Genomic DNA, 27,871 nt, shown 5'->3' with positions numbered 1-27,871 from the left:
ATATATAGTATTTTTTTTTAATTTATCTATTCATCATTTAGCCTAAGAAATGTCAGAAAGTGGTAAAAATGTTAATGTGCCTGAGACCAAGGTGATTGCTTTCCTACTTTATAATACTATTTAATATTTATTTTTTATGTCTGATTAACAGCTACAGCTTACTCGTCAAGTTTTCAAAACAGCAACTCTTCACAGCTAATTTTTGCTTAGAAATATTTAAACAATTAGTACGAATACAATTTAAGATTAGTTTAATTATTTTAGTTCTAATAATGTTCTTTTTTTTATTACAATTACTACTGTATTTACACAACATGCTGATACCATGATGTTCTCTATACAGTATACTGATATGTCAGCCAGTAATATCCACCCCAAATATTATTTTATTAAGATCATCAAAGCACAGATTTTGCCAAAACACAAATTAATTCTGACCCTGAAGCATAACTTCAAATATAATAAATGTGTTTCAAACGGCATCTAAATCAACAGAATAACTTTGGGGGTAACAAATCACTTAACTGCAATTTATATCTGAGGATAACTACACTTCAAGGACACCAAATCTGCCCCAGGGCATAGCGGGCTTCTCTCTCAAACATAATTCAGTCAACAGACAGATCTACTGTCAATTTATCACAGAAAAACAAGGCCCGAAAAACTAAATAAATATTCTCAACTCGCAAAAAAAGTTAATTTTGCTTGCTGACATTTTCTTTCTATTACAGTGCCGGGGCTGAGATGAAAGTACAGAAGGGTGATCCACCTACATTAATGTCAGAATCAAGTCATTTGTCCTCGGCACTGTCACCCTGGGCAAGACCTTATTAGGTTAGAGAGAGCCCCAGTTCCTACGCAGAGTGACAACAAAACATGAGCTGCTCAGCAGCATGCCGGACGGATATTGAAGCAGACAACCTCCTCTCAACATTTCCCAAAATCTGACTGGAGATGCAGGGTGTTGTTATGAATTCCCTGTCATCCAGAAAAATGCAGGACTTCCCCAATGCAGCACTTGGATGCAAACTATACTGCATATATTTTTGTGGGAGCACTCTAGCTGGTGGTCTGTGCAGCAGATAACTTCAATATTTATTTAAAATCCATCCTATTGGATGAGCACAGTGTCAGTGGCAGGAGGTCAGCAGCTAATTTCTTTGAGCAGACGTGAACATTTGAACTCATGCTACTGAATGCACTCAGTGAGCTTTATTCACACACGTTAGCGGAGCATTTGTACTGCATGCTGCACTGATTTATATATGCATTGCTGCTCTGCTAAAACTTTGCAGATTTAACTCGACAGTGGATTTCCACCCCTGCACTGTGATGACATCATGCCCTAATGAGAAAAACAGCAGTGTCAATGACCAAATGGTAAAGATCCCATTATTGGTCCGCAGTGGCACAAATGGTTTGCTCTTTACCACAACCACGCCCCATTGTGTTGGCTTCAGTTACAGGTCAGAGTTCAACTCCTGCCGTGATGCAATAAATGACTTTTTTTTTTATAACCTATAAAAAGGATGGAGGAAGGGAGACATGGTGATTTATGAGAGCCAGGATACTGTTTGCTGTAATATTTTCCATCCTTTACCCTCCTCTGAAGATTAGCTTTACAGAAGTGCTTGTGTGTATTTTTATAGAGGTTTCTTTGAAAGCCAAGTACTCAGATTTAAAAAAGTAGGAAAATAGAATGTTACTCAACCTAATTTGCTTGTGGAATATTGATGGTGTCACCAGATTGGGGAAATAAAAATGTGTCAGTGTTTTACTGCACACACTGGTATATTTTAAAACCTCAAGGCTCAAGAGCTAACAAACTGACAGCCAGTATAGCTTTTAAAGCCGTCAAACAGAAATGTGGGGTTACAACGGACAAGTATTTTCCTTATCAATATATTTACTCTATACAATGTCCAAGGTGACATCTTTTGATTAATCATCAATAAAACACTAATAAACAGTGAAAAATGCCATTCACAATTTCAATAAAAACAGTAAATGTTTATATACAAGAGGCTGGAAACAGCAATTTTTGGGCATTTTCACTTGGTAAATAAGTTGCATTTAATTAGTTGATTATAATAAATAATCTTCATCTGGATCATACCAATGTATGTGTGTGCATCTGTGCGTGTGTGTTGTACAAACCCTCTGCCTAGATCTCAGGATCAGTGCGATTATAATGCCCCCTCCAGTATGAGATGTGATCCCATTAGCTAGAAACAAAGCCTCTTTACTGCTAGTGATAGGGCAAATCTGTTGCTGCACCAACTGAGAGGGAGGGAGGGATCTCTCGCACTTTTATTTCCGGACTGTCCAGCCAGCTCACGTTCAATACATTTTAGGGGCTGAAGTTATTGATCTGTGCTTTTCTCTCCCACACACAAACACACACTCTTCCACTCACATCTGTTTTTAAGTGCATTACGTTCCTAAGTCTGTCTGTCAGCACTCACAGACAGCATGACAATGTAAAGCCAGCCATTTAGTTTTCCCAACAGGAGTAAACAGGCCACTTCACCTCCATTACTGGCATTTTCAATGCCGGAGAAATAGCTTTCGGTTTTCTAATGGAGTGCGTCACCCTACATAATAAACCATAATGATGTCCAGAGCATCCTCCGGCACTCCTGTGAGGTCTTTTAAGAAATGTTTGACCATTTTTAGGTCACTGAGGGGGGGAAACTGCAAACTGATTTTACTGACATTGAAAGAAAATAGATTAAAATAGGTCAATCACATTTGCTAATTCAAGCACAGATTGTGAGGCCAAACACTCCAGCAATGATGTTTATAAAAGCAGAGGTCTGAGCATCAAGGTAATTAGATTGATTAGGTTTGGGTTGATTGCCCCCTAATAAAACTGGAAGCCTTTGTTTACCTCAAATACCCCCTTCTGGCAGCTCTCCCTCCTCAAAGATCACACAAGCAAACACTGACATCAATTTCCATTCTAACCCAAATGTTGTCCACACCATTATGTCACATGGCAGAGGGCTTTTTGCATAATAAAAAGGTCAAGTTTGTTTACATTCCCCACCCTCAGTTGAGACTGCCTATGCTTTACTGATATTTATAAAACAGAAGATGCTCTTTGGGGAGTTTTGAGGCTGCAGGATTTCTGTTGCAATGAAACAACCCAGTGGATTAAATTAAACAAACTGGACTATTGCAATTCCTCCTTAAACCTTGGGTAAATGCATGAGCTGCAATATAGAAGCCACATTGTTGTATTGTAGCTAAACAGCCCACTGAACACCATGGGTTACACGCTTACTATTGTAACCCCTTGTAAAATTGACTTAGTAGCATGTAGTCATTTAGCTACAGCTGTGAAATGTGGTGGTATGTCCTGCAGTGCTGGAAGCTGTCTACGTTGGGCCTTTCTGCTGCAGCTAAAACAGTATCTGCAACTGTGACTTTGACCTGTGAACAGATCACAAATGCAACCACAACATAGGCTAACAACAAAGTATTTATAAGATAAATGCACTTAAAAAAAAAAATACCACCGTGCACCAAAACACCAAGAGATCCTTGCACCACGCTTGTGTTTAGCCCGAAAAGTCGTGCCTGCATTGCTGAACTTGAACAAGAGTGCCCTTCTCACCTGACCAACCTCGCCGATCCCTCCTGAGCCGTCGATGCGGGGACGCTTGCACTCCGCCCCGGTCGAGTCCACAAGAGCAGCCGCTGTCTGTCCGTCAGGCTCTGGGTCTCCGCGTTTCATGCCCCGGACAACCGCAGGAGCGCCGCCCGCGTTGGGATGCACCCCGGCCATGGTGTCCAGCTCTCTATCCCGGTCCATGAGACCCCGGGACACAGGCAGCATGATGGATGCAACGTCGGTCGACATTAACATTTAAAAATCTTGTTTTGTCCCCTGTCTTGAGCTAAACTGGGGTGGGGGGGAATGGACTACTTGTGCACCTTTGTGCTTAAAGCCAGCCTGTGGACGATTTCCCTCTGCAGTTAAAATTGTCTTTTAATGCTGCAGCAGGCTTTACTGTATGTTCTACTGGGCCTTTGTATAACCCACCCCCCCCCTGAAGAGTTAATGTATAGGCTATGGAAATGTTTGCCTCTCTGGTTCAAGAAATGTAATCTAACCACCGCGTTAGTTTTAAAAACAAATAGGCCTAAACGCTGCTTTTACCTTAGGCTACTACAAAACACAGCCCAATAAAAAAAATGTCCCCTAAAATATAAGCAGGTTTGTCGGGTTAATTTCTATGTAGCCCGTTTGCTGACCGTGTATTTATTTACTGCAGGGCTGCCTAAGAGGCCTACGTTATTTAAGATCATAACAAACCAATTAAATAAACACCGATCAAAACAATGGCTCCTGAGCATAACCTACCGCACAATTTCCATTTGCCCTCGCTTTTTTCTCTACGAGGAGCAGTCTGTCTTTTTTAAGAGCACAACATCAACATCCTACCGCAACCTCAAGACGAAAACCCCCTCAACATGTCTTCCCTGTCGCCTTTTTCCTCCCTATTAACCACAGACTTGTACCACAGTGCAGAGGTTCACTGAAAGTCGATCCGCGTCAGGAGCTCTCTCTCCCCCCCATGTTAGTCTGCGTTAAAAGAAAAGACGATTTCTCACCCAAAAACAACCAAAAGAACGGACGGACAGAGGTGCTGCGGTGATTCCTTCCCCCCTCTCTCTCTCTTTCGCCTATAATTTTCTTTCCTCTCTCCGTTTTCCCGGTGTGATCTTGTAGCGTGTGTGTTACAAAAAGGAAACTGTCCTCCCTCCCTCCTCCTACTCTCTTGGTGTAGTCATTCCCCTCCTCCTATCTTCCGCTCTCTCTTTGAACGCTGAGCCAGGCAGCCATGCAGCCTGCAAAATACACGCAGTGTGCCGCAGTGCTTCCATACATTTCACCGAGGGGAGGTGTGTGTAATGTGTGAGGAGTCAAATGGCTCGAGAAAGACCATAATGCTCTTACAGTACATAGACAAACCTTTAAATCAAGTGTTCATGTCGCTCTTTACATAGGCTATAGGTGCACAATTTAGGTTACATTTTTTGTTAGCCGAGTTTTACCTTTTTTTTTTTCTTCAATATTGATGAATGGTCACATTTCATGGCAGAATAGCAGCAGAGAGGGTGGGATTATCAATTCCAGCTCTACAAGATTTCATTCCTAACTCATTACACAACACAGGCCAAGGTCTTCACACTAGCCCAGCTGTGAGTCATGCAGCATGGAGTACCTTATGTTCCTTTGGCATTTTTATTGCTTGGATGACACCCAGTGGTCAAAGGCTACCATGAAAGGCAAATACTTCAAAGGCAATTTGCTGTAGCAAATTATAACACAAGCAAAAGCTGATTTCAAATTACTCCATTTGACTTGCGGGGCTTTTATGAGTGAGCTCCCCACTACATCGCCAATCTTGTGATGTACTAAACACCTATATACCACAATGCTGGTTATTCAACTGTTCCTGGATTACAGAAAAACATTGCTTTCTAGGTTATGAACCTTCTAGTAAACATTCAGTAGATTTCAACTTTGACATAGGTGCTTAAAGCAAAAATTCAACATTTTTAGAAAATTTGCTTTCTTGCCACTTAGTTGAAAAGAAAAGATAAATATGAGTTACATCCAGTTAGCTTAGCTAAGCATTAAGACAGGAAACAAGGGTAAACAGTTAGCCTGGTTTTGTCCACTCACTTATTAACATGTTGAATCTTGTTTGTTCAATTCTTACAAAAGACAAAGTGTAAAAGTGACCAGTTGCAGTTTATTGGTGTTAGGTGCAGGACTTTTTCTTGACTGGGAGCTGTGACTTCCTGAAGTTTTCACTGCTTGACACCCTGTAAAAATCACAAACCACAACTTGTCATTTTTACACTTTGGTTATTGTACCATTATACAAACCACATGCATGTAAGTTAATTAGTGAGCTTCAGAGGTGCTGGTAGGCAGATGTTTCTACCTTCAGACAGAGCCAGGCTAGCTGTTTCCCAGTTCTAGTCTTTGTGCTAAAACTAAGCTGACCAGTTAGTTGGAGCCAGTCTGCCTTCACACAGCCTGCGTCGGCCACCAGACGGTGTGGCAAAAACGAAGGTCTTTCCATTCATTTTGAATGGGGGTAGTACATTTAGGCAGCAGGGGGGATACGTTATCCCCACATTTAAACAATGTCACTCATCATCCTTCTCCGTTAAGACTGCTTTTTTCACCCCAAATTTGAGTGTGGCCACTCAGTTCAACCAAAGCCTGTCTATGGGTATACTTATTAGAAATTATCTGGTACAACTACATTTGATTTCTGACATGGTCAGTCAACATGTCAAACTAGTTTTGATCGAGCATAACCTAATGTGACCCACTCCCTGACCTCTCTGCAGAACGTAAATTGGTTTCTCAAGATGCCAAACTTCCTTTAATTTTCTTACTGTTGTATTAACATTTTTTCCTGTATGTTTGGTATTCTGCATACTGTATGCATACATCCAAGTTATTTACAACTGTGTCTGATGTTTATATTTTCAATCTGTAAAATGTGCAGAGATCCTTTTGGGTGATGTGCACTATAAATACAGTTGAAGTTGCTCTGCGCGTGGCTGGACTACCAGCCAGACAAAGTAGGCAACTGCCCCAAAGCACCAGAAGCCCCAGCTTCACTGTACTGTGTGGCAAGTAGTTTGTGGTAATTTGATTAATTGTAATTTTCTTTGGGGAGAAAACCTAAAGCACAGACCCTATGTCATTTCACCTGAAATTGTGTTATACAGTGCATAATCCGCGTATTTAATGACATTATCACACAGAAAACCTACGGCTATATAATGTTCAAAGAAATACTAAACATATTGCACAGTGGGGGTAAATGAGGCTGCTCTTTTTTTTGTCTCAGGGCCCCCAACGAAGTTAATCTGACCATGTCTGTGCGATAAAACTTGGGTGGAAATATGCTTAAGTTCCCTTTCGGACGCCATCCCGATGCTGATGTGTTGTACCTCTCTCATGGAACACTGGTTATATGCAAAACCTGCAGTTATCTTGTTCAAACATTTATTGCTGTATGTTCCAAATAAAGTGCAGCAAAGCAAGTACACACACACACACACACACACACACACACACACACACACACACACACACACACACACACACACACACACACACACACACACACACACACACACACACACACACACACACACACACACACACACACACACACACACACACACACACACACACACACACACACACACACACACACACACACACAAGTGATGTCTGAGGCCTGAAAAGATGGAGAGGAGATATGTTCAGTATAGAAAAGTGACAGTGTATTTTTACATGAGCTAAACACATTAGTACCGCTTACCAGATCATCATCTCAACCAACTTTAATCATCTTCCATGTTGTAAGTGAAAAACAGAAAATGGATCAGTCTTGATAAATAATTCAATTACTCATTACTAAATTATTTCCCTGCTGTCATGTGGAACTGCAGCTACTACTGGCGCTCAGGCTGTTTTCAGTTGTAATGGGGCTTATTCATGGGTGTTTTCATTCTTCCAAAGTTCATCAGGGCGTGGTGGGTGATTTGAGAACAGAGTGCAGCTTTTTCTTACAATCACTGGCCAAAGCATCCCTCGACACAAGGCCCATCCTTTGGCGAGCAGATTTCAGTTGAACACATGAAGTAGATCTAAGAGGAAAGCAAAAGTAGAAGTGTCAAGGCTCAAGAGTGTGCAGCGTAATATGAATAACAGTTGCTGCCAATTGAGATTTGGACAGAATTATCAGTATACAAAATGGCCTCTCCACAGGTCCTCGTAATGAATGCTGACTTAAGAGATTTAGTGATACTGTCAATGGTTTCATTTTCCATGGACTATATGCCCATGTTAAATAAAAAACGGTTTGGATAACAGCCATTTACTTTTACATTATTTATTTATTTAACAAAAATTAAGACAGTGAGTCTAAAGAACGAAGTCCAATGCCAACAGCTGCACGTTTTTACATGTCTTTCCTTGCTGCAAAGCATAAAAACTAAAGGGGAAGCATGTTTAAAGCAACAGTGAAACATTTTGGGAACTAAAGCTTATGTGTTTTCTTGACAAAAGTTAGATGAGAAGATTGATACTGCTCTGGTATCTGTCCATTAAATATTAAACTAGGTCCAACAGTTGGTTACTTAAGCTTAGCATAAAAGACTGGGAACAGCTAGCCTGGCTCTGTCCACAAAAATCCCCGTCATTTTTACATAGGGATGGTTATCATTCGATTTTATCAACGCTAAATACAGCTAAATGTTTCCAGAGTAGCAACAGTAATGTTTACAACAGCAAAGTCACAATATAACTCAATAATAACTCACTGGAAACTAAAATGTCAATAAAATAAACAATATTCAGTAATAGTCACATGGATTGCACAAACAAGATGTAGCATGTTAATTGATTAGCTTTAAGAGTTGCTGGATGGAGCCAGGCTAGCTGTTTCCACTCTTTATGCTAAGCTAAACTAACTGTCTCTTTGCTGTAGCTTCAAATATGAGAGTGGTACCAATCCTCTCATCTTACGGTTGGAATGAAAAGCGAATAAAAACCTAAAATGTCAAAACTATTCATTTAAATATTTCTTCCCAAATTTCCCTAAGGGGATGAAAGTATCCATCTAAATATTGCCATACATGGTTTTCAATTCCATGTCCTGATGTAACTCTTCAACTTGACTAAACAGAGTCTGAACACCAAGATAGAAATTAATACTCTTACAAAATATCTCCAAAACAAATCATGAAAAACACAATTAATACAGTTACATGTCTATAATGTCCCCCCATCGTTATTTATAGAACTAAAGGGTGCGCTTCTTATCCTTACCTCCTCATCCGGGTCCTTCAACTCACTATCAGGAAGGAACTGGAAAGTGCTGATGGTGAAGCGGCGGGTCTGAGCCTGAGGAGAGGGCGGCAGAGGATCAGATAGCACAGCCTGCTGCAGGGCTGGGTCCAAGGGGTTGGGACATCTAGGTTGTAACACTGAATTAGTAAGCCAATTAGATAACAGGACAATAGGACACGGAGACACACGAAAATGTGACATTTATGTGAAGTAAATCTCACTATTTTGTTGTTGAGGTTCTCGTCACACAGGAGAGGTTTCAACGTACCCGTTGTAAAGCAGCTGCCACACAGCCTTTCCAGAGCGGGGGTAGGCCACACAGAAGTGCACCAACAGCACCAAACTGGGACCCGGGGCATTGAGCAGCCGCACTTCCAGGTAGAGGGGTTTCCCAAGCAGCATCTGCAGGGGCTGGTGATACTGAGGGTAGTGGCTGCTGTACTGGGAGTCTGAGGTTTGTTTGAATAGAAAGAGGTTATTTCTTGAACCCATTTCACCAACTCAAAGCTAGTTCTCCTACAGCTGATCAGGATGTGTTTGAAGCATTCATACGGTGCTTAAACACTGGATATATTAAAGATTTGTCATTCAATTATCATCAGTTTCCATCTTGATTGGCATACATTTGTGTCCAGAGACACAACAGCACAAAATTCTAAGTTATCAATTATGCAAAGCAGTTGTTATTGTGTTCATTGAAATGAACACAATCTACCTTTGGCAATCCTGAGCTGGACTCCAAACATCCCCTTGGTCTGAACTTCAGGTCCCAGGGTGGGAGTTTTAACCAAGTAGCTCACACTCAGAACATCACCTGGCAGAAACCTGCACTCCACCAACAACCTGAGAATGGGACAATGTTGTCATGCAAATCTATACAGGATGCTTTGTTTTTTGTTGTTGGTTTTTTCGACAGTTGAACGATAAAATGGGTAAAAGAAAGGCAGGTAGGATTCTCTGTGCTGGAATCATACCAGGAACATTGCAATCATGGTACCATGGACCAGTGGAGTAGCTGGTGAACACAGCAGAGCTTTTAGCAGCTCAAGAACCAGCATTCAGTCAAGATGAAACCCTTAAAGCTATCGTGCATAGTTTGTCTCCCCCATGAGGAATTCTAAGTAATGACAACAACACTGTCGGCACATCCACATGATACAGCCTTCACTGATCGCACACACGCCCCCTCCCCTCCTCCACGCAGTTGCTAGTATGCAAGGAGGACACGGAGGATTTAAAAAAAAAAAACATGGACTCTTCAGAAGAGGTAATTATGTTTACTCGAGCTTCTGCGCGGGAAAGTCACCGGACGCCACAATCTTCTGAACATAGCCATACTAAGAAATACATAGAGAGTTTTGTGGAGCTGATAGTCTTAATTAGCTTTGTAGCAACTCATTTGGCAATATCTTGAATGTTAATTATCAAAAAGTTACGCACTAAAGCTTTAATCTGAACAGGTAACTTTTTCTCTGATAATAAAAAGCAACATGCTGACCTGACAGGAGAATCCCTTGTGATGGTGCCATAGTTGAGGCTGATTGACTGAACCTTGTTGATGACCTCCACCATGTAGATGACCGTTTTCCCCACTGTCTGTCAGGACAGAATGAAACATACAATTTAGTATGTGGACACTAGTAAATACTAAATGGTCCAGGATCTGTGGTTGACCGGAACAGGTCAGTTGAGGAAACACAGGAACTACTCGGCCGATCAGTTCATTGTTTATTTTGGTATAACTTTTCAATATTTGTTTTCGTTCATTGCAGTTTACCACTCTGCGTGTCCCACAGCCATCCATCGGGATCTTGAACAAGGCATAGTCGGAAGTCACTCTCTGAGGTTCGCAGGTGGAGTTGCCGGCAGTGACAAGCAGGGCAGGAGAAAGAGGGGGCTCCATGAGGGAGGCCGGCACGGAAAAGACAAAGTGGCGGTCAATAGTGCACTCTGGGAGGAGGACACAAACACACACACAGTTATGTAAAAGGTCAGATGAACAAAAGGTCAGACAGCTCAGGAGGCAATAATAGATAATGAGACCCAAGGTATCCTATACCCTTTTCTCTTTCTGTGTCACTGCTAGCTTGAATCATGCTATGCTGGCCCTGAACACGCCTCTTTACTCATCCAGCAGCTGTAGCGCTTATATTTCCGTAACCAAAACAGCTCAACTGTACTCAGCGAAGTGGCGTGAAAATGCCAAGAAGGATGTAAACTGCAGCTCACCATCCATGGGGTAGTAGCAGGCAGGGGGGTGCTTGCTAAAGCAGCAACCCATGAAGAGGCACTGTGGCTGGGATACAGAGCCGGGTCTGCAGGGGAGACGCTGTTCGCTGGGAAGGTTGCACTCTGAGGGACAGCACGACAAATGTCAGCCACATCAGTTAAAATAACTCTGAATGGCCAGGAGAAAACACACTCTTCAGCAAATTGAATAGTCTTTCAGAGGTGTACACATAAAATCCATTTACCTTGTCCAGACCCCAGGACAACCACTGGACAGGATAACTGAGCCTCCTGTCCCCCACTTACGGTCATGTAGACGACAGTGATGATGTACATTTTACCCTTTTAGAAAAATATTTTATACAAGAATTAATGTGTACAGCAAATGGTCAATTAAACAAAAGGTCATGTGCTCAGTGTGAAATCTGGGTCAATACTTGCCTGCACACTCATGTGGCAGCGTGAGTGCAACTGGAGCCTCAAACGAATCTTGCCCTCTTTGCCTTTTCTTGCAGAATACCCACAGTGCTCTGGGGCATCCCGGAGGTTCATCTGGTTCCCTTTGATGTCTGAAAAAGTACATGTGGAAACATGCAATAAGTCGTAGACTTTAATGGCACAATTACAGCCCTTGGCATGGCACAGAGCTTAAGTGCGGCCCAGTCAAAACAAAAACCAAGCCTATCTTTTCCCCCCCACCCCCATTTAACTGTATACAGCCACACACACACAGCCACACACCTTTAACAACAATTCCAGAGATGGGACCAGAGGGGAGCTCCACAGTCATCTGATGAGAGGTACAGATGACATTAGGCTTTGGGACAACAGACAGGCTGAGCTTTGTGGTGCTGGGTGGGATAGGGGACACTGATGGGGTAAGTGGCGCAGGAGTTTCAGGGGTAGTTTGATACGGGCATTGCAGGTCCAGAGTCCTATACTGCGCCATGGAAAGGTCCCAAAACCTCAGAGCTAAGGAAATGGTCGTGGGAGTCTAAAGAGAAAGAGATCAATAAAGTGAGTATGAACCACCACGGATGGTTTCCAGCTAATGCGTTTAAAAATAAAGTCTGCAAGTTGAGCTCAACTCACAAGTTGAGTTGCACAGAACATAAACTCCACCAGTACAGATGCATTCAGAGCAAATGCTAAATGTTGTCCATATGGGTTGAATCATAAAATATGAGCTGCTGACTGGGAAAAACTGCTCATCTGTTCTATATACAAGCAGGACTGTTGTCATAAATCACTGTAGTGACAACCCAAGTGGTACAAACAACCAGTGTCAGCAATCCAAAATAATTTCGTACTTTATGGTGGCATTGTATTGGACTGCATTAAGGCATATTGAGTATTTTATCAGACATAAGAAACACTTCACAATAAAACTACAGACTCAAAAAATACTATACATCTCAACAAACACCATAAGTATCTATTTTTTGTCTTTATCATCATGAAAGTACTGATTAGTCAGTGTAATGTAATGAGTCTATTGGTATTGACCATGTGTATATGTTTACATGGACCAAACTCCATAAACTTCAGTACTCAAACCCTCACTAAAGGGCCCGCACATCGTCAATAAAGTGATTACACGTGACCGATAGTGTGGGGATTCCTCTTTCCTTCCAAGTCAAGTGTTTTTGATCATTAGCACCTGTTCGAGACTTTATGGCGTCCTAGAACTTTTGTTGCTGTATATCCTGATATAAAAAGGCTCAGACAATGACCATTTCATGGGAACTTCAAATTTAAATTAGTGTTCAACAAGTTCACCCTGTCATAAAATAACTAAACTACATCAAAGAAACACAATCTTAGAATTATTTATTTATTTATTTAAGGGAACACAATTAAAGTAAAGCAATTATATAAAGAGGACACATTTGCAGGCAGTGACGAGACATTATGGAAGATCTCACCCGTGACTGGCTGTGGCAGGCAGGCAGAGGAGAGTGAAGGATTACCCCAGAGCCCTCAGCCATATGCAGCATGTACCCACACAGTGGAGACACACTGGGGATGAACAGCCATGTCTTCATTTGGTCTGATGTTAGAAACAAGGATTGTTAGATCTTTGATATCTGCAACACAATTAATATACTTTAATTTTAGAAGTAAAAGCTGATCCAGCCACAGTGAGAGACCTGGTACTTTGATCTGCTGTTGGAGGACCATGACTTTCTGTATACAATTTCATCAGAATCCAAATAGTTGAGATATGTATTTCAGTCTGGACCAAAGTGTTGGACTGACAGACTAACATTTCTCTCAGTAGAGCCATGCCGCTAGCATAGCTAAACATTATTTACATCGGGCCTTGAAGAGATTTTTGGTCAAAGATGGATCATTGGCTCTCTTTAGAAAATCATGAAAAGCCACATTTCTTACCAACACAAAGAGCTCTAATGTTTACCAAAACACTGACCTCTGACCTGGATGGAGTCTGGGTGAGCAAAAGGCAGAAATACAACCATCTTCCCCATCAGACACTGGTGATGGGAGACATGTGGAGTGGGACCAGCTGTGGTAGAAGCTGTAGAACTTGTGGTGGTAGGAGGTGTAGTGGTCATTGTTGGTTGAGTCTCTGTATACTGGGGCACAGGGGGGTAATGTGGATGGTACTGTGGTAGGTAGAGAGAATGGTAATAGGGGTAAGGGTAGTAGGTACAAATGGGATTAGTATCAGAGGGACAGGTGGCTGGTGAAGCCGCTGGTTTCTGAGGTTCCTGGGGAGTAGTTTGAAATGTCTCTTTGGCAGGCAGCGGAGGGAAGTAAATGGGTGTTTGGGGATAAAACTGGCTGAAGGGATAGCTGGGACTGTGCGGCTGCTGCTGGGGCCCAGAAGGACTCCCAGGAGGGGGCCAATAGGGCGGGTAAGGTTGTGAGCCAGGATAGAAGAACTGGGGAAGCTGGGGGTATTGTAATCCAGGATTGGGGTAGTGGGGGTAGTCACGAAGTTGAACAATCTGCTCCTGGGATGGAGTTTGAGGAGGGAAAGGAGGGGAGGTGGGTGCAGGGCTGACAGGATCTGGAGTATAGGGAAACTGGGGGTTACCAGGAGACAGAGGAGGAGAGGGGACATAGGGAAACTGAGGACTGACTGGACAGGAGGGGATGTATTCCTGATCATCTAATTTAAGATGGAGATGAAGATCATCCTGGAAAAAAGCATCACATGAAATATTATGGTACAAGCCAGCAGCCCACCATAGTAAGCCATTTAAGTTGGATAACTTACGCCGCTAGTGATACAAGGAGCACCGTAGGAGATGAAGAAGGCAAGCTCCCCAGGATGTGAGAGGACGCGGTACGCACATTTCTCAGATACAAATGCAGCCCAACCTCCATTCACTGTACAGCAGATTACACGTTTTTCATAGTCTCATTCAGTTGATAAAGGCTCAGATTCAGGGATATAGATACCACTGAGGTATTTATTTCAGGGAATTTGGGGATTTTAAAGAACCTTGAGTGAGTTTACATACATTCTGCAGTTAAAAACAAATTTTTATGCTGATTACATACATTTTTTTTGACTACTTTTAGGCCAACAAAATAAATAAAGGATCAGGACCAATTTTATTCCTGGCAGTGTGGAGAGGGCTTTAAAACAGCATTCATGTTGGGAAATAAAAAGTAATTTATTTTACCAGTCCGCAATTTCCTAGGGAGGTGCCCTGAAACAAATTGTATAATAATAATAATAATAATACCACCTACAGGGAAAGAGTTTATAGTTCAATTAAATGTTTTCATAAACATTTCTTTGAATTAACTGCTCCGTTTAAATAAAACTTGCAGACAAAATAATTTAACTACTAACTGAATAAAATTTCAAATATCAAATATTTATTTATGTTAGACGTTTGTGTGTATCCTGACATTCATCTGGAAAGGTACAAAATATAAACTAACATAATTAACTAATCCTAAAATTAAATAACTCCCTTTAGTTTACTACACATAGGATCAGATTACATACTATATTCTTTCTATGGGTGCACAATTCAGAAAACGTCACGATTCGTTATCGTTTTTTATTAGATTCAAAAACAATTCTTGATTTAAAAAAAAAAAAAAAAAAAAAAATCCCATGCGATTGCAGTAGACATACAATTAAAAAATAAATAAATGAATAAATAAATGAATTGATTTTTGGAATTCTATGAATCGATTTTGAAATCGGTAGAGCTTGAATTGCGATACGAATATTAAATCGATTTTTTTTTGCACACCCCTAATTCTTTCTGGTGAAACGTCCTAAAAAAAAAAAGGAAATTGTTGACCCACAATGTTTTTCCATAATGAAGATCAAAGTTTTGTGCCAAAGCCCTCTCCATGCTGCCAGGAATATAATTCTGGTGGTGATATACTGAATTGTTTATTGTGTTGGCCTCAAAGTAGTCACATTTAAAAACAGATTCTAAATATATGGTGTCAAAAGATACTGCAATTAGCCTGATAAAAAATGAAGATGCATCAATGAAGAAATGTACAACCGTAGAATTTGAAAGTTAGTTACGCCCCTGGTATAATGTAAATCTAGACTTAAAATATTCTTCAGATAAATATGAATTTCCAAATACAAATGTATTATGAACAAAATAATAAAAACGATTCATGTTGTGGGTTCTATTACAAAAATTAAATATAGTACAAGAGTATAGTACAAATAATTCCATAAACAACTCGGCATTAATCCCCTAATAAAACAAAAAGGTACCTAGGACTCCCAGTATCTGTATGTCCTGCTCCTGCCCATGTATCTGCACGGCCATGCCATAGGGGAGGCAGAAGACTGAGGGAACAGAGTGGGAATAAGAGGGGACAGGAGTGGACATCTGCACCGGACAGGAGATATTCAGTGGGCTGCCCCACCACAACAGGGACAGCACATACCTTCCATTCTGACAGAAAGAAAAAAAGGGGGCTGATGAACAGAGCAAACAGGAATAACTATGGGTGGAGATACAATGCAGGTGGTGCTGCTGCTGCTGCTGCTGCTGCTGCTGGTACCTCCTGTTTAATGTAACACGCATCATAAGGCACCATCATCTCAAGGTCACTCCATGACATCCACACTGAGTAACCACAGTAAGGGGGTAACTGGAACAGGGAGATGGGAGGGGCTCCCTCTGTAAAGAGAAAATGTTCAGCTAATTTTAGTGCTGAATCGCATGATTAAACAATGAGTCAATCAACAGACAATTTCACAAACAATTTTGATAACTGATTGATAGTTTAAGCATTTATCAAGCTTTAATACCAAATATTATCTTCTAAAATGTGAGGATTTGCTTATTTATTAGTTTTAGATCATTGTATTTTGAATAATTGAGTTTTAAACTGCCAGATGCACAAAAACAACAATTTTAGAGACTTTCCACTCTGGAAAATTGTGATGGGCATTTCTAATTTTCTGTCATTTTACAGCATGAACAATCAATAAAAATTGGTTTAATAGAAAATAAGGGTTACTGCAGCCCAAGCTGATTTTTAAGAAAGTAAAACTATAAGTTTCCACCACAAAGTCTATCGTTTCATGTACATTTTAAATTAACTGTATATAAAACATTTTGCTGCTGCAGTAAACATGTTCTCCAGCATAAAATAGGTGGCAAAAACAGGCTCATGCATGTTAAACCTTATGTAAATGTAATTCACTCTCCTTGCTATGTAAAATGAAGGCCTTTAGCTTTGTGCTCATCACATATTTTTATTGCAAGAAAAAAAAAAAAAAAAGAAAGGACATTCTTTGCAACAAGATGTCCTTCCTCCATTTGCATATTCCACCTGAGCCTGTTAAACAACATTCAAACAGCATCAGTTCAAACACTTTCTCCAACTTCATAATAAAATATTATACATCTTACCTCTGTTCACAAACAGGTGTGTGAATCCTTCTCCAGAGGCAGTGAAGGTCATGACATTATCATCACACTGCACCAAGGGCCTCATAGCCAGCCACTCAGAGAAATATGGACTGGAGTCAAATGATGGACCCATAATCTCCCCCTGGACTCCATGAAAACCTAATTTTAAAAACAAAAGAAGCGATTCGGTTGGTTAACCCTTTAGCTACTGTTCCATGTCAAAGCACTCCTGCAGTGGTGAAACAAAATATTAAAATAATTTACTGAAGTAAAATCAGCAATACCACAGTACAAAAATAGGCCTAACATTGCTCCAGAAAAGTACAGTCAAAATGAACATTTATACTGCTGTAGTTGGATATAATCTGATCGTGTTTTGTTTTGTCAGCAGGGAGATTCAGGTGTGTTATTCTAGTAAGCGGCTAATGTAGCCTCAAGCTGCTAGCCTCAACCAGAGATCACGCTACACAGGCTATATATATATATATATGTCCATGTACACAGGACTTTTAAAGTCACTCATTTTTAACTCACACAAACAGATTATTTTTTTCATTTTCAGACTTTAGTCTTCAGCTCCAACCGACACTGACTCAAGTGACATCACTTGAGGTAATTTATCATGTTTCCCGCAGCTCCCTCTGGAGCCACAAAAGGTATTAGCCTATAATGTACACAATGCAGTAGCCTACAACACTCTAAGGCAAGGCCTAGGGAGCCTCCAAGAACCCACTAACTGTGTGGCTAAATTAAATTAATTAGTGTGTGTTTGTGTGTATGTGTGTTAACAATAATTTAGTTGCACACAAAAAAGTATTATGATCAGTTTTTTGCTGTCTGCTGTCAGATGACTACGAGTCAGGTTACCATGGAAACGGTTGATAGCGGCAAGCCAGGCGGTGGAGGATAGAGTGAAAGAGAGGAGAGGACATCGAGAAAACAAACAATGGATAAACAACGGTGGAGCCACAAAACGGAAAGCTAAAAAGAAAGATAGCAGAGAGGATTTAATTAGGAGTAATATTCTGTTGGGGACCAAGAAGCTGGTTAAACAGTGATTTGGCTCAGATTGAGTTGACTGGTGAGACACAAGGGAGGCAAGACAAAGGATCTTGGCCTACATGTGAATCCCAAAGCCAGTTTCACCAAACTCCTACAAGCCGCCACTTCACAAGATGGAGAAAGTGCATTCAAACACGAGGACGGCAAGGCAGACTGGTGGTGAGACAAAGAACTGCTTCACACCTGTGACCAGGTTGCAGTTTTCCCATTGGTCGCCGGGTCCTTGAATGCACCACCCCGCCACTAGGAGGCGGAGGAAGGATAAAAGCTGTCCGCGTTTGTGTTTCTTTGCTTTTCACGGTAACCCCCGGTTGCTGAAAGGAGGCACTGGTCCGGATTAGTTAGCCAGCATCACCTCGCTGGTCGAGATTTGAGCTGGGACAACTTTATATCGGTCTGATATAAAGGGGATCCGAGGAAATACTGGCCGAAGTATTCCCTCATCTGCAGCGGGTTTAATCAGCCTGGATTCAAGAAAAGGACGGCGTCCTGTTTCTTGTTTGGTCGACCTGGATTACGTCTTGTCCCCTCTGCTTCGGGACGAAACGGATCGTTAAACTCTGGCAAGAGTTTTAACTGACAAACAACGCACACAGTAAGAGGCTTACACAGTTCTGGGCAGATATTAGAACTAGTGCGTTTTGTTTTGTTATTAATGAGCAAAGGGTTCGCTACCATTGTTGCCATTAATGTGATCTGATTTAATCATGTACTGGTCCATATGCGATTATTAATCTGTGCTGTGAATGTATAAATTGATCACTATACTCGTTGATTCATGTTGTGTTAAGTAGCTGGGTATAACCGTAATCGCTACCTGCTTAAATCACTCCTTTCAGGAGTTTAGTTACTGTCTGCGATAGAATCGCGAAAATCAGCTGTTAGTCACTGAATTAGTTATAGTGACGTTCTCCTCAGCAAAACAAAGTCTCAGTCTGTCCTAAACCACACGTTAGCCCAGACCTGAGTGGCTGAGGGGAACTGGGTCATTATCGATAACTAAAGATCAGAGTGCCCCCCTTTTTTCTTTATTCTTCTTCTCTTTCTTCTCTCTCTAACACACACACACACACACACACACACACACACACACACACACACACACACACACACACACACACACACACACACACACACCCACAGGCTAGCCTCGTAGCTCCCGAGCTAACGCTGCAGGCTAGCTTCACACGTGGAATCTGCTTACGTTCGGACAGAGCTAACACAGGAACTAGCTACCATACCGACTAAGCGTGCGCGTTGCCTAGCAACCCCCGGCTTCTTCAGCCCCTCCTCGTGCATGCAGCACCACTACCGCCCTCTTGAGGCCAAATAGTTTTGTGCAGCTCACAGGAGTAGCCATTTTTGGAGTTGTTTTGTGTTAGAAATACATGTCGACATGCCCCTCCTCTCTCACACACACAGACGTGTCCATGACACATGCTGCTTTGTTTTGCTTTGTTTTTGGTTGTGATATTGTAAAAAGGTATGAGTTTATTAGTGAAGGATTATTGATTAGCCACCGATAATTGTGACGTTAATAAATCTTATTATGCTTAATTAGCAGTTGCTTGTGATTATTTGTGTACTTGTTGTAATAATTGCTGGTCAATCAGGTCCGTTGCTTGGATTCACCCCTTCCTTTATTTCCTTTTAAAAAGGATATTCACAGAAATGAGACTGTTCCACAGTTTAATTATTGGTCCCTGACTTGCAGGGTGGTGCCCCGTTTTTGATTGTTTGTCGATTTGATAAAGTTATTAATAACCATATTCATAACTTTATTAATATTGATAAAACATCTTTGATAATTTGCCAATGATCAAATCTGTACCCTACGAGAATCCTACAATTCCAACCATCGCATTTCATAAGTTGTCTGGCGGCCTGGCGGCACCTGCGGTGATGCTAGCGATGAGGAGTTTAGCATCATAACATCCAGCCTGGCTATTTCAGATTAACAGAACAACATCAGCACCCTGAGCATCAGTAGCGGGACATGACCGAGAACCACAGCCCGGCTGGAGTGACAGACCCCCGGTCTCCGACTCCGCAGGCGGCAGAGACCCGGCGGTAGCCTACGTAGCTACGTTACCAGTTTGACAGCCTCAAAATGTAGGTCTATCTACTACTTTTTCCACTTATAAAACACCCTGATTATTATAGATAGACCGATCGGCGCCGAAGCCTTCCGAATCTGCGTCCACCAACCCACCTAAATATTGTTTTCTGATGTAGCTAGAGCCCAGCACCTCTGCTCTGTCCCCGTATGATATGTTGCTTTTTTAATCATGTAACGTTGTTGTATTAAGACATTTTTATGACCAGATACGCGGCCTGGCTTATCAATGCATCATATGTGGGAGTCATTATCTAGTTGAGGGTACTTTCACGTCATATTTCACCTAATATTTTAAAAGTAGCCTGTATCTTTTGTCTTTCTCCGTCAGTTCACTGCAGAGAATCGGTGAAGTATAGCTTTGTTGTTTTTAATATTTTTAGAACCTTCCGCTGATTAAATCAATTAGGCCTATTCACAAGATGTTATGTTTTTTTATTTGCATGTTATTACAGTATGTTGGTCTTACCAGTGAAGAATTAGTTTGCTGTGTAAGACAGAACGTGGTCATTCATATCAGACAATCGGACAGCGAGCAGGCATCTCTGCAACGCCAAAATCACCTAACTGTAGGTCTACATATTTAATACTGGTTTTGTCACCACCAAATATAATAATTTCTTCAGATAATGTAATACAAAAATCATATATAAATAAAGTAGGCTGTGCAAATATAAGGCAGCTGTGGTGATTTTGATGACATGCTTTTTGAAGAAGAGGTTGCTGTCAAAAATAACTCCTGATGGATGTGAGGAGGGTGACAGAGTGCAGTTATAGATGGTGAAGCATCCTGATGGTGTAGATGTGTGAGGAGGGAGACAGAGTGCAGTTATAGATGGTGAAGCATCCTGATGGTGTAGATGTGTGAGGAGGGAGACAGAGTGCAGCTATAGATGGTGAAGCATCCTGATGGTGTAGATGTGTGAGGAGGGAGTCAGAGTGCAGTTATAGATGGTGAAGCAAAAGTTGTGCGATGTTTTGAAGAGGAATTTGGGACCGATGATGATCGTGTCAATGTGTCAGTTAAGTTTGAGAAAGTTGGTTTGCATCCATGACTTAATTTCACTGAGGCCAATGGTCAAAGTGGAGTGAGTTGCCGTGGTGATGGATTTGGTGGAGATGTAGAGCTAAACATCAGCAATGGCGTTATTGTCAGGTGTCATTACATGTCAGGAAATTATGACAGAATGAAATAGTTGCCATACATTAAGTTGTGCAACTTAAATTTGAGAACTACATTTCACGCTGAGAGTGAGCTGTATAGCCCTATACGTATATATAAGTTATACTCAACCTATTTTCATTCATATATTTGATTACAATGTGACAAAGACAGCTCTGTTACCATTAGGCTAGCAGATCGTTGATCATCTGTTTCTCCATGAAGGGGAGAGACAGTGAGAGAGAGTAAAAGAGGTGCTCAACAATCAGCTGTTTTTCCAAAGTCAGCTCTTTAGATCAAATTGTGGTCACCACTACGTTTTTTTCTTGCCTTTGTTTTTGGTGTGATTTACTAGTGTTGGTTTGGCTCTGTGGAAGAGACCAGTAGACTGGATGTTTTCTGTTGAGATTAGCATTGGTGTTGTGCTATTGTGGGAAGCTAGACTGTACAGACATGACTGTAGTTATTCTTAGTTATGTTATTAGGCTGTATTTTCGTTTTCATTGTTCTGTGATAGTTTCCATTTTGCCCTTTGTTTTATAGAGTCACAATTAACATCACAAGAAATGGAGTTGGACAGCTTACTTTCACTGTTTCTAAAAGTGTAGATGCTGTGTGAGTTTGGGCCACAAGTTCTGAGAGGGGGGGCCTCCAAGATTTTGTGCCCAGGGGCCTATGCTTTCTAAATCCGTGCCTGGGCTAAGGTAGCTCTAACCTGCAAAATCTGCTTGATATCCATCTTCAGAGGCTGAAGCCGAGTTCCTTGGTTCCGTTCTGATATTACCAACAGTCCAAGACAAGCGGTCATCAAGTGTCGGGGCACGATATGGGATTGGCTCTCCGGGAAAGGCAGCAGATTCCGGCCGAAGCTCCGTGAGCCCCCGCTGGGTAGATTTTCGCAGATTTGGGGCCTGGATAACCTGTTCAACGAGGCGCCAATGTCCCTGCTGGGCGTCGTTGTCGTGTTTAATCCTTTCCCACCCAGTAGCGGTTGCCTCTTGAACTTGGTAGGCAGTTAAAACTTCCTCCCGTTGTCTTAAACTTACAGAATGGCTAACTTGAAACGTGTAAAAATAATAGGTTACAACAAATAAAAACAAAGTTATTTGTTTGCAAGACATCGCTGGATTCTGCTCACATGCGCACACGTGTCACCTGCAGATGAGGGCGACTAATTAGGAGTCATCAACAATTGACCAATGAAAAAGCTACACAGATGGTGAGTCTGAATGACAAGTATTCAGATCCTTTACTGGACTGAAATTACTAATACTACACTGTGAAAATACTGTTACAAGTAAAAGTGAAAATTGTATGTTTATGTAAAAGTATATAATCAGGAAAATTACCTTAAAGTATTTTAAGTAAAAGTACTTAATGCATATTATATATTATATCATTAGATTGTTATTATTATTACTCATGCATTCGTGTAAAAGCAGGATTACCGTTGGTTGTTGAGTTCATTTTGAACTATTACAGCCGGAGAAATGCTGTCACAATTTCCCAGTGACACAAAGTAACACCTTCACAATGTTTGTTTGGTCCAACCAACAGTCCAAACCTCAACATTATTAAAAATATAATAACGAAGGAAAAGCAGCAAATCTTCACATTTTTAAATGAAAAATAAATATTGTAACTTTTAGTAGTTTTAAACTATTGTAACAATAGTTTAAAATTTATTTTAGGTCAATCGATTGAGTTATCGTTTCAGCTGTACTTGGGCATTTTCATATGTTTTTCTAACTAGCAACTACAGCTGTCAAACAGTTAAACGTACAATATGTAACTTTCTGCCGCTAGGGGTCTCTCAACCAAAACAATGGACGGTAAAACTGGACTTTTGATGACGTTGGGAAGTTGCGTGGAATTATGGGAGTTTTTAGTGTTAAACCTTAAACACCTTCGCTGCCGGTTAGAATCGTTAGAATGCTTCAGTTCACGGACGAGTTTACCCGTTCAAGTTTATTCACGTTACGTTTATTCATGTTATTGTAATAAAGCAGCGAAGGTGTTTAACACTAAAAACTCCCATAATTCCACGCAACTTCCCAACGTCATCAAAAGTCCAGTTTTACCCTGTTTTGGTTGAGAGACCCCTAGCGGCAGAAAGTTACATATTGTACGTTTAAGGTAATCTTTTATTTTTTAAAGACCATGATTTGCTACAGTTGTATTATTAAGTTAATTAATTACAAACTTCAGAAAGTTGTTAACTTCATAAACTGCCAAATCTTGTGGGACCTATTACTTTGTCAAGCTGGTTTTGCTTATTATACTACTGTATGTCAATATGTCAGTACACCATACTGTACATGCTCTGTAGTTTAGTCTAATGAACATATTCTATCATATAATCTGATACCATGAATCCCAAGAAATCAGCATACACTTCTGAATCTGTCCTCTTTCATTCATAAACAATAGCCAGTTGGTATTTTCCAAGTTGGTGAGAAGAGGTAAGAATATTCCAAATCCTTGACATCTTGGTGTTTGTACAAGGAGAAGGTGGCTGCTTGGATACAAAGTTTAGTCATAGGTCAGTGGCTCCCAACCTTTGTAGCTTGGGACCCCTTAAACAAAGCAATGTCTACTTACGACCCCTCATCACCAGTCGCAGATGTCTACCAGTCGTGACTTGTGACCATTTCAATCAAAGAGTGAATCATTTTTAGGAGTCCTGATGAAATAAGATTATCGAGAAGTTCACACAAGAAAAGAAAAAAAGATTAGAGGTAAATCTGAAAAATAAACATACATTTTTGTAGAAGAAAAACAAATTGTGCTTTCTTCTCCTGTTAAACATCTTTAGATTTATCTTACGAACACATGCCTAAAAAATGTAATACAAGTGGCATTTATAGACCAACATTTTGTATATGAGATGAGATGAAAAGTGAAATAATAGTTATTCAAGTATGAGTCATGAGGTGGAGGGCAAATGTGACTGTGGTGTTTCTTAGTTATTGTGTCGCTGTATGCAGATTTGCAAAAGGCTGTATCAGGATGGACCGGCTGTAAGCCTGAGGGTCCAGAGGCAACGAGAGTCTCTGGAATTAATCTGAGAAGCTCAGACTTTTGGAACCTAAACCCTGCTGTGACGGCTGTGATAATTGATTGGATGTTATGGGAATGTGCGCTGACAGTTCAAAAGGAATCGTGCAGCGTTGGGAGCTGGGGAGTGTAGGAGACAGGGATTTGTTGTGGGAAGATGTGTGCTGCTTCAGCACATAGGCTAGTTGCTGCATGTGGCCTCTGCAAGTGTACAGCCATGCTAGCGGCTTTGTGAAGCAGTTCTTTGAGCTAAATGCTATTATCATCAGTTTACATACTCACAATGACAATGTTGATGCCAAGCAGGTATACTTGTGTTTGAGCATGTTACCATTTGCTAATTAGCACTAACACCAAGTACAGCAGAGGCTGCTGCTTTCATCATTTTTGCAGGTCATGGTCATAAACCAAAGTATTGGACTAACAAAAATTTAGACAAGATGATGGCACTCAGGGGCGTAGCACAAAATTCTGGGCCGCATCCACAGCTACTCATTCTAGCATCTTTTTGAGCCCTCCTCACATGAGGGCCCTGGGTACTCAGTCCCATTTTCACCCCCAGTCTGACACCCCTGATGGCACTAGATGAAAGTCAGAGGATTGGGAAAACATGAATGTCAGAACAAAATTTCATGGCAATCTGTCAGGTAGTTGTATATTATTTAGTCTGGACCAAAGTGGTGGACAAAAAAAACCTACATTGCCTAGAGCCAGGCCACTAGCATGGCAACAAATGTAATATAAGCCTCTTCAGGAAAGGTGTAAAAAATGTTTACCGCCTGTTAAGAAACACAACAGTCAGATTTGTAAATGAAATTATTGTCAGCATTTATTCCTGAAAGATTTTACTATTTTCAGGCCTTTGAAGCAGCAGCTACTTTTGTATAATGTCTTTCCAATGGACACCTACTGCACAATGGATGTTAGATTGTACTTTCTGTGGAGGCCCACATGTTGTGACGGGAATAGAAAAACTCCAGTGACTCGGATATGGGGAGAACCAATACTGCTAAGCACCCACTCACCATTCACTGTGAGGATATGACAAACCATCAGGGGTCAGATATAATGGTTTCAATTTTGACTTCTATTCAGAGTTACTGCCAGGAGAAAATACTTCCCCTCGCCCATTCCTACACCCTGAGACAATAATAGAGCTCTCAAAATGATTTCCATCTCAGCAATACTATAATAAAAACGGAGACTTACACTAATGGCTCAATCAGTGCCCAGTCAGAGAACTTGTGAGAAATGTATTCACTCTAAAAGAGATATTTGGTTTCAATGTTCTGATTCACAGATGCTAGACTTTAACTGAACCTAGCCACAGTTTGGGCCTCTCTCGTGTATTACAGCACCATTACATTCAAGTCACAAAGCTAAGCATCCAATTTTCTGAAAAATTATTACCAGGCAGTCTTTGAAACATTTACTGCTTTTATGAAGGTATTTCCAGAATTCTGAAAGTCTTTTGACAAGTGGGGTAAAAAAATATTATTTTTTCCCCCAAAGTACTTGTGTTACATGCTCTTGAGTATTTTCATTTTGTGTTCTCATTTTGCTTCTATAGCAGATTAATTCATAATAAAAGTAATTATTAGTCACAGCTCTATATAAAGTAACTGGCTCCACCTTGAGCAGCTACAACAGTATAATTCTGCTTACACATTAATGCATCAGTATTAACAATCTAAAAATGTACATATGTCAGTCACAGGGGACGTGAGTATTGCTACCTTTACTTGAGTAAAGGATCTGAATACTTCTTCCACCATGGCTGTTACCTAATCCTATCAAATATGGTAGCTGGAACTACATATCTCAACATGAACCATAATTAAAAAATATATATATTATTAGTAATATTGTTATATATTGATGTCTGGTTCCAATATTACATATCTTCATACACAATAACATGTTCATATTTTGCATGTGTTTTACAAAAAGAACAAAGACATTATGTTCTGGCTATCTGGATTAGAGTAGGAAGTTGAGGAAAAGGTTTAGTAGAGTGATTATTCTGGAAATACCTTCAGAACAGCGGTACGATGACCTGAGTGGGAACATGTCAGTATAATTCCTAATCCTGATACGTTTCCAGGTTACTGAGTACTGTCAACAGCTGAGGGAGTTGTCGGTAAAAGAGCAAAAGAAGCTACTATGGTATCTAGATAGACTCATCCACCATAAGGAGGATAAAGCAACCATTGTAGAACTGGGATCAGGACTTCCTCCGTCCATGTGGTTTTCACTGAGAGACCACAGCCTGAGGGAAGATAAGACAGAGGCAGACATGAGCTGAGGCCTTAAATGATACATAAATGTTCTTTTACTGTTTTTATATACTGCGTCTTTGTAGAAATAAGAAGACCCATAACTGCTCAAGCTTTCTCCCATCTGTGGCTGGTGATAAAAGGCTTTCCTAGATATCCACTGCCAAGTCTGTCTGCCAAGTAACCCCCTAATAACATGGCATTATTTGACTGCAGCCAATAATAAAACCTGACGGTACCTATTTAAAAAAATGACAATTTGCGGTTAAAATATGACTGTCTTTATCCATCCTGTTTCTGGTGACCACCATTGATAATGTAAGTTATTTTTCTTATTCACTCCAACCCTTTTGTGTTCCCATTTAACAGAGGCCAGTGGATAAACTAAATCTCTTATAGTCACCTTATAAGATTATAAATTACAGAAAAAGGTTCCTACATGTATTATATAAATTACTTTTCCAATGCAAGCTCAGACCACTGCATGTGTTATTAAACCACTTGAAAAGTATTTAAATGTTGATACATATATATTTTATTATATATATAATATATATATATTATATTTAATAGTTTGCCACCCCAAGTGTCACAGAATTGGATTATTAAGAGCTCATCTAAAGGGCACAATTAATGGGTCTATCCACATTGGTATATACTGTATATATGTACAGGCAATAAAAACAAAGTGGGGGAAAGACTAGTTTTAACATTTTACGGCACAGCAGATTTGCAAAACTTTTACTGAATATTTACATGTGATGCAACCACTTAATGTGAGTTAAAGTCCTTGATATATGTTAATATCCAACCTCTTCTGTGTGTGTACTGTATGTATTTTATGTATGTCATTAAATGTTTTGGATGTCTTGAACCCTGGGGAAAAAAAAAACTTGGCTGGACTCTACAGTATTAAACACTCAACTCTACAGTAGCTCAACATGGTTTGGTTCAGAGTATGTCCACATTAGGCTGGTTACATTTGGTTACATTTGTAAAACGCATATCTTTGTCCTCCATTTCAGCCCTCCTCTGGACTAAAATGGCATTTTTCTCCCCTGCAGAGCGGAGCTTTTCCAAAACAGCCTCTAAAGAGTGTGAACGTTTAAACATTGGCTTGGTGTTTTGTTGTGTAAATGGAGCTTTTCCAACACGGTGACGTAGGCCAGCCCAGTGAGGGTTTGAGGGATG

At 40.6% G+C, this 27,871-nt stretch overlaps 2 protein-coding genes across 13 annotated transcripts in view; both read right to left on the bottom strand.

Moving 5' to 3' along the window:
- rbfox2 (RNA binding fox-1 homolog 2) overlaps positions 1-5,673 on the bottom strand; it is a 35,067-nt gene extending 29,394 nt beyond the window's left edge. For all 6 annotated transcript variants that reach the window (XM_028590213.1, XM_028590227.1, XM_028590221.1 and 3 more), the window contains exon 1: positions 3,620-5,673. In XM_028590213.1, the coding sequence (XP_028446014.1) occupies positions 3,620-3,871 (252 nt within the window). In that variant the 5' untranslated portion in view covers positions 3,872-5,673. The remainder of the gene's footprint in view (positions 1-3,619) is intronic.
- A 75-nt stretch (positions 5,674-5,748) lies between these two features.
- Positions 5,749-22,563, bottom strand: LOC114563311 (uncharacterized). Of its 7 annotated transcripts, none has more exons than XM_028590168.1 (18): positions 22,063-22,563; positions 17,008-17,166; positions 16,151-16,269; positions 15,858-16,041; positions 14,373-14,485; positions 13,560-14,292; positions 13,054-13,178; positions 11,870-12,122; positions 11,570-11,697; positions 11,374-11,470; positions 11,129-11,251; positions 10,677-10,849; positions 10,398-10,495; positions 9,615-9,742; positions 9,168-9,348; positions 8,879-9,023; positions 7,619-7,695; positions 5,749-5,841 (listed from the first exon to the last, which is right to left on the bottom strand). In XM_028590168.1, the coding sequence occupies exons 1-17, from the start codon at positions 22,466-22,468 to the stop codon at positions 7,621-7,623; spliced, it is 3,240 nt and encodes a 1,079-aa protein (XP_028445969.1). In that variant the 5' UTR covers positions 22,469-22,563; the 3' UTR covers positions 5,749-5,841; positions 7,619-7,620. The 7 variants fall into 7 exon arrangements, with proteins under 7 accessions (XP_028445969.1, XP_028445977.1, XP_028445961.1 ...); XM_028590176.1 differs by lacking the exon at positions 5,749-5,841 and adding an exon at positions 7,266-7,283; XM_028590160.1 differs by lacking the exon at positions 5,749-5,841 and having other exon boundaries at positions 7,308-7,695.
- Between the last annotated feature and the right edge of the window lie 5,308 nt (positions 22,564-27,871).

The sequence above is a fragment of the Perca flavescens genome, chromosome 2 (genome assembly GCF_004354835.1).
Source record: "Perca flavescens isolate YP-PL-M2 chromosome 2, PFLA_1.0, whole genome shotgun sequence".
NCBI lineage: Eukaryota > Metazoa > Chordata > Actinopteri > Perciformes > Percidae > Perca > Perca flavescens.
This window is presented reverse-complemented; position numbering and strand designations above follow the sequence as displayed.

Excerpts from the sequence above, each read along its gene's own strand:
- LOC114563311 (XM_028590168.1), bottom strand. The coding sequence starts at position 22,468 with ATGTCTTGCAAACAAATAACTTTGTTTTTATTTGTTGTAACCTATTAT. Across the intron at positions 17,167-22,062 it reads ATATCAAGCAGATTTTGCAG|GTTTTCATGGAGTCCAGGGG; the intron begins GTTAGAGCTACC and ends TTTTAAAATTAG. Across the intron at positions 10,850-11,128 it reads CTGCTACTACCCCATGGATG|AGTGCACTATTGACCGCCAC; the intron begins GTGAGCTGCAGT and ends TCCTCCTCCCAG.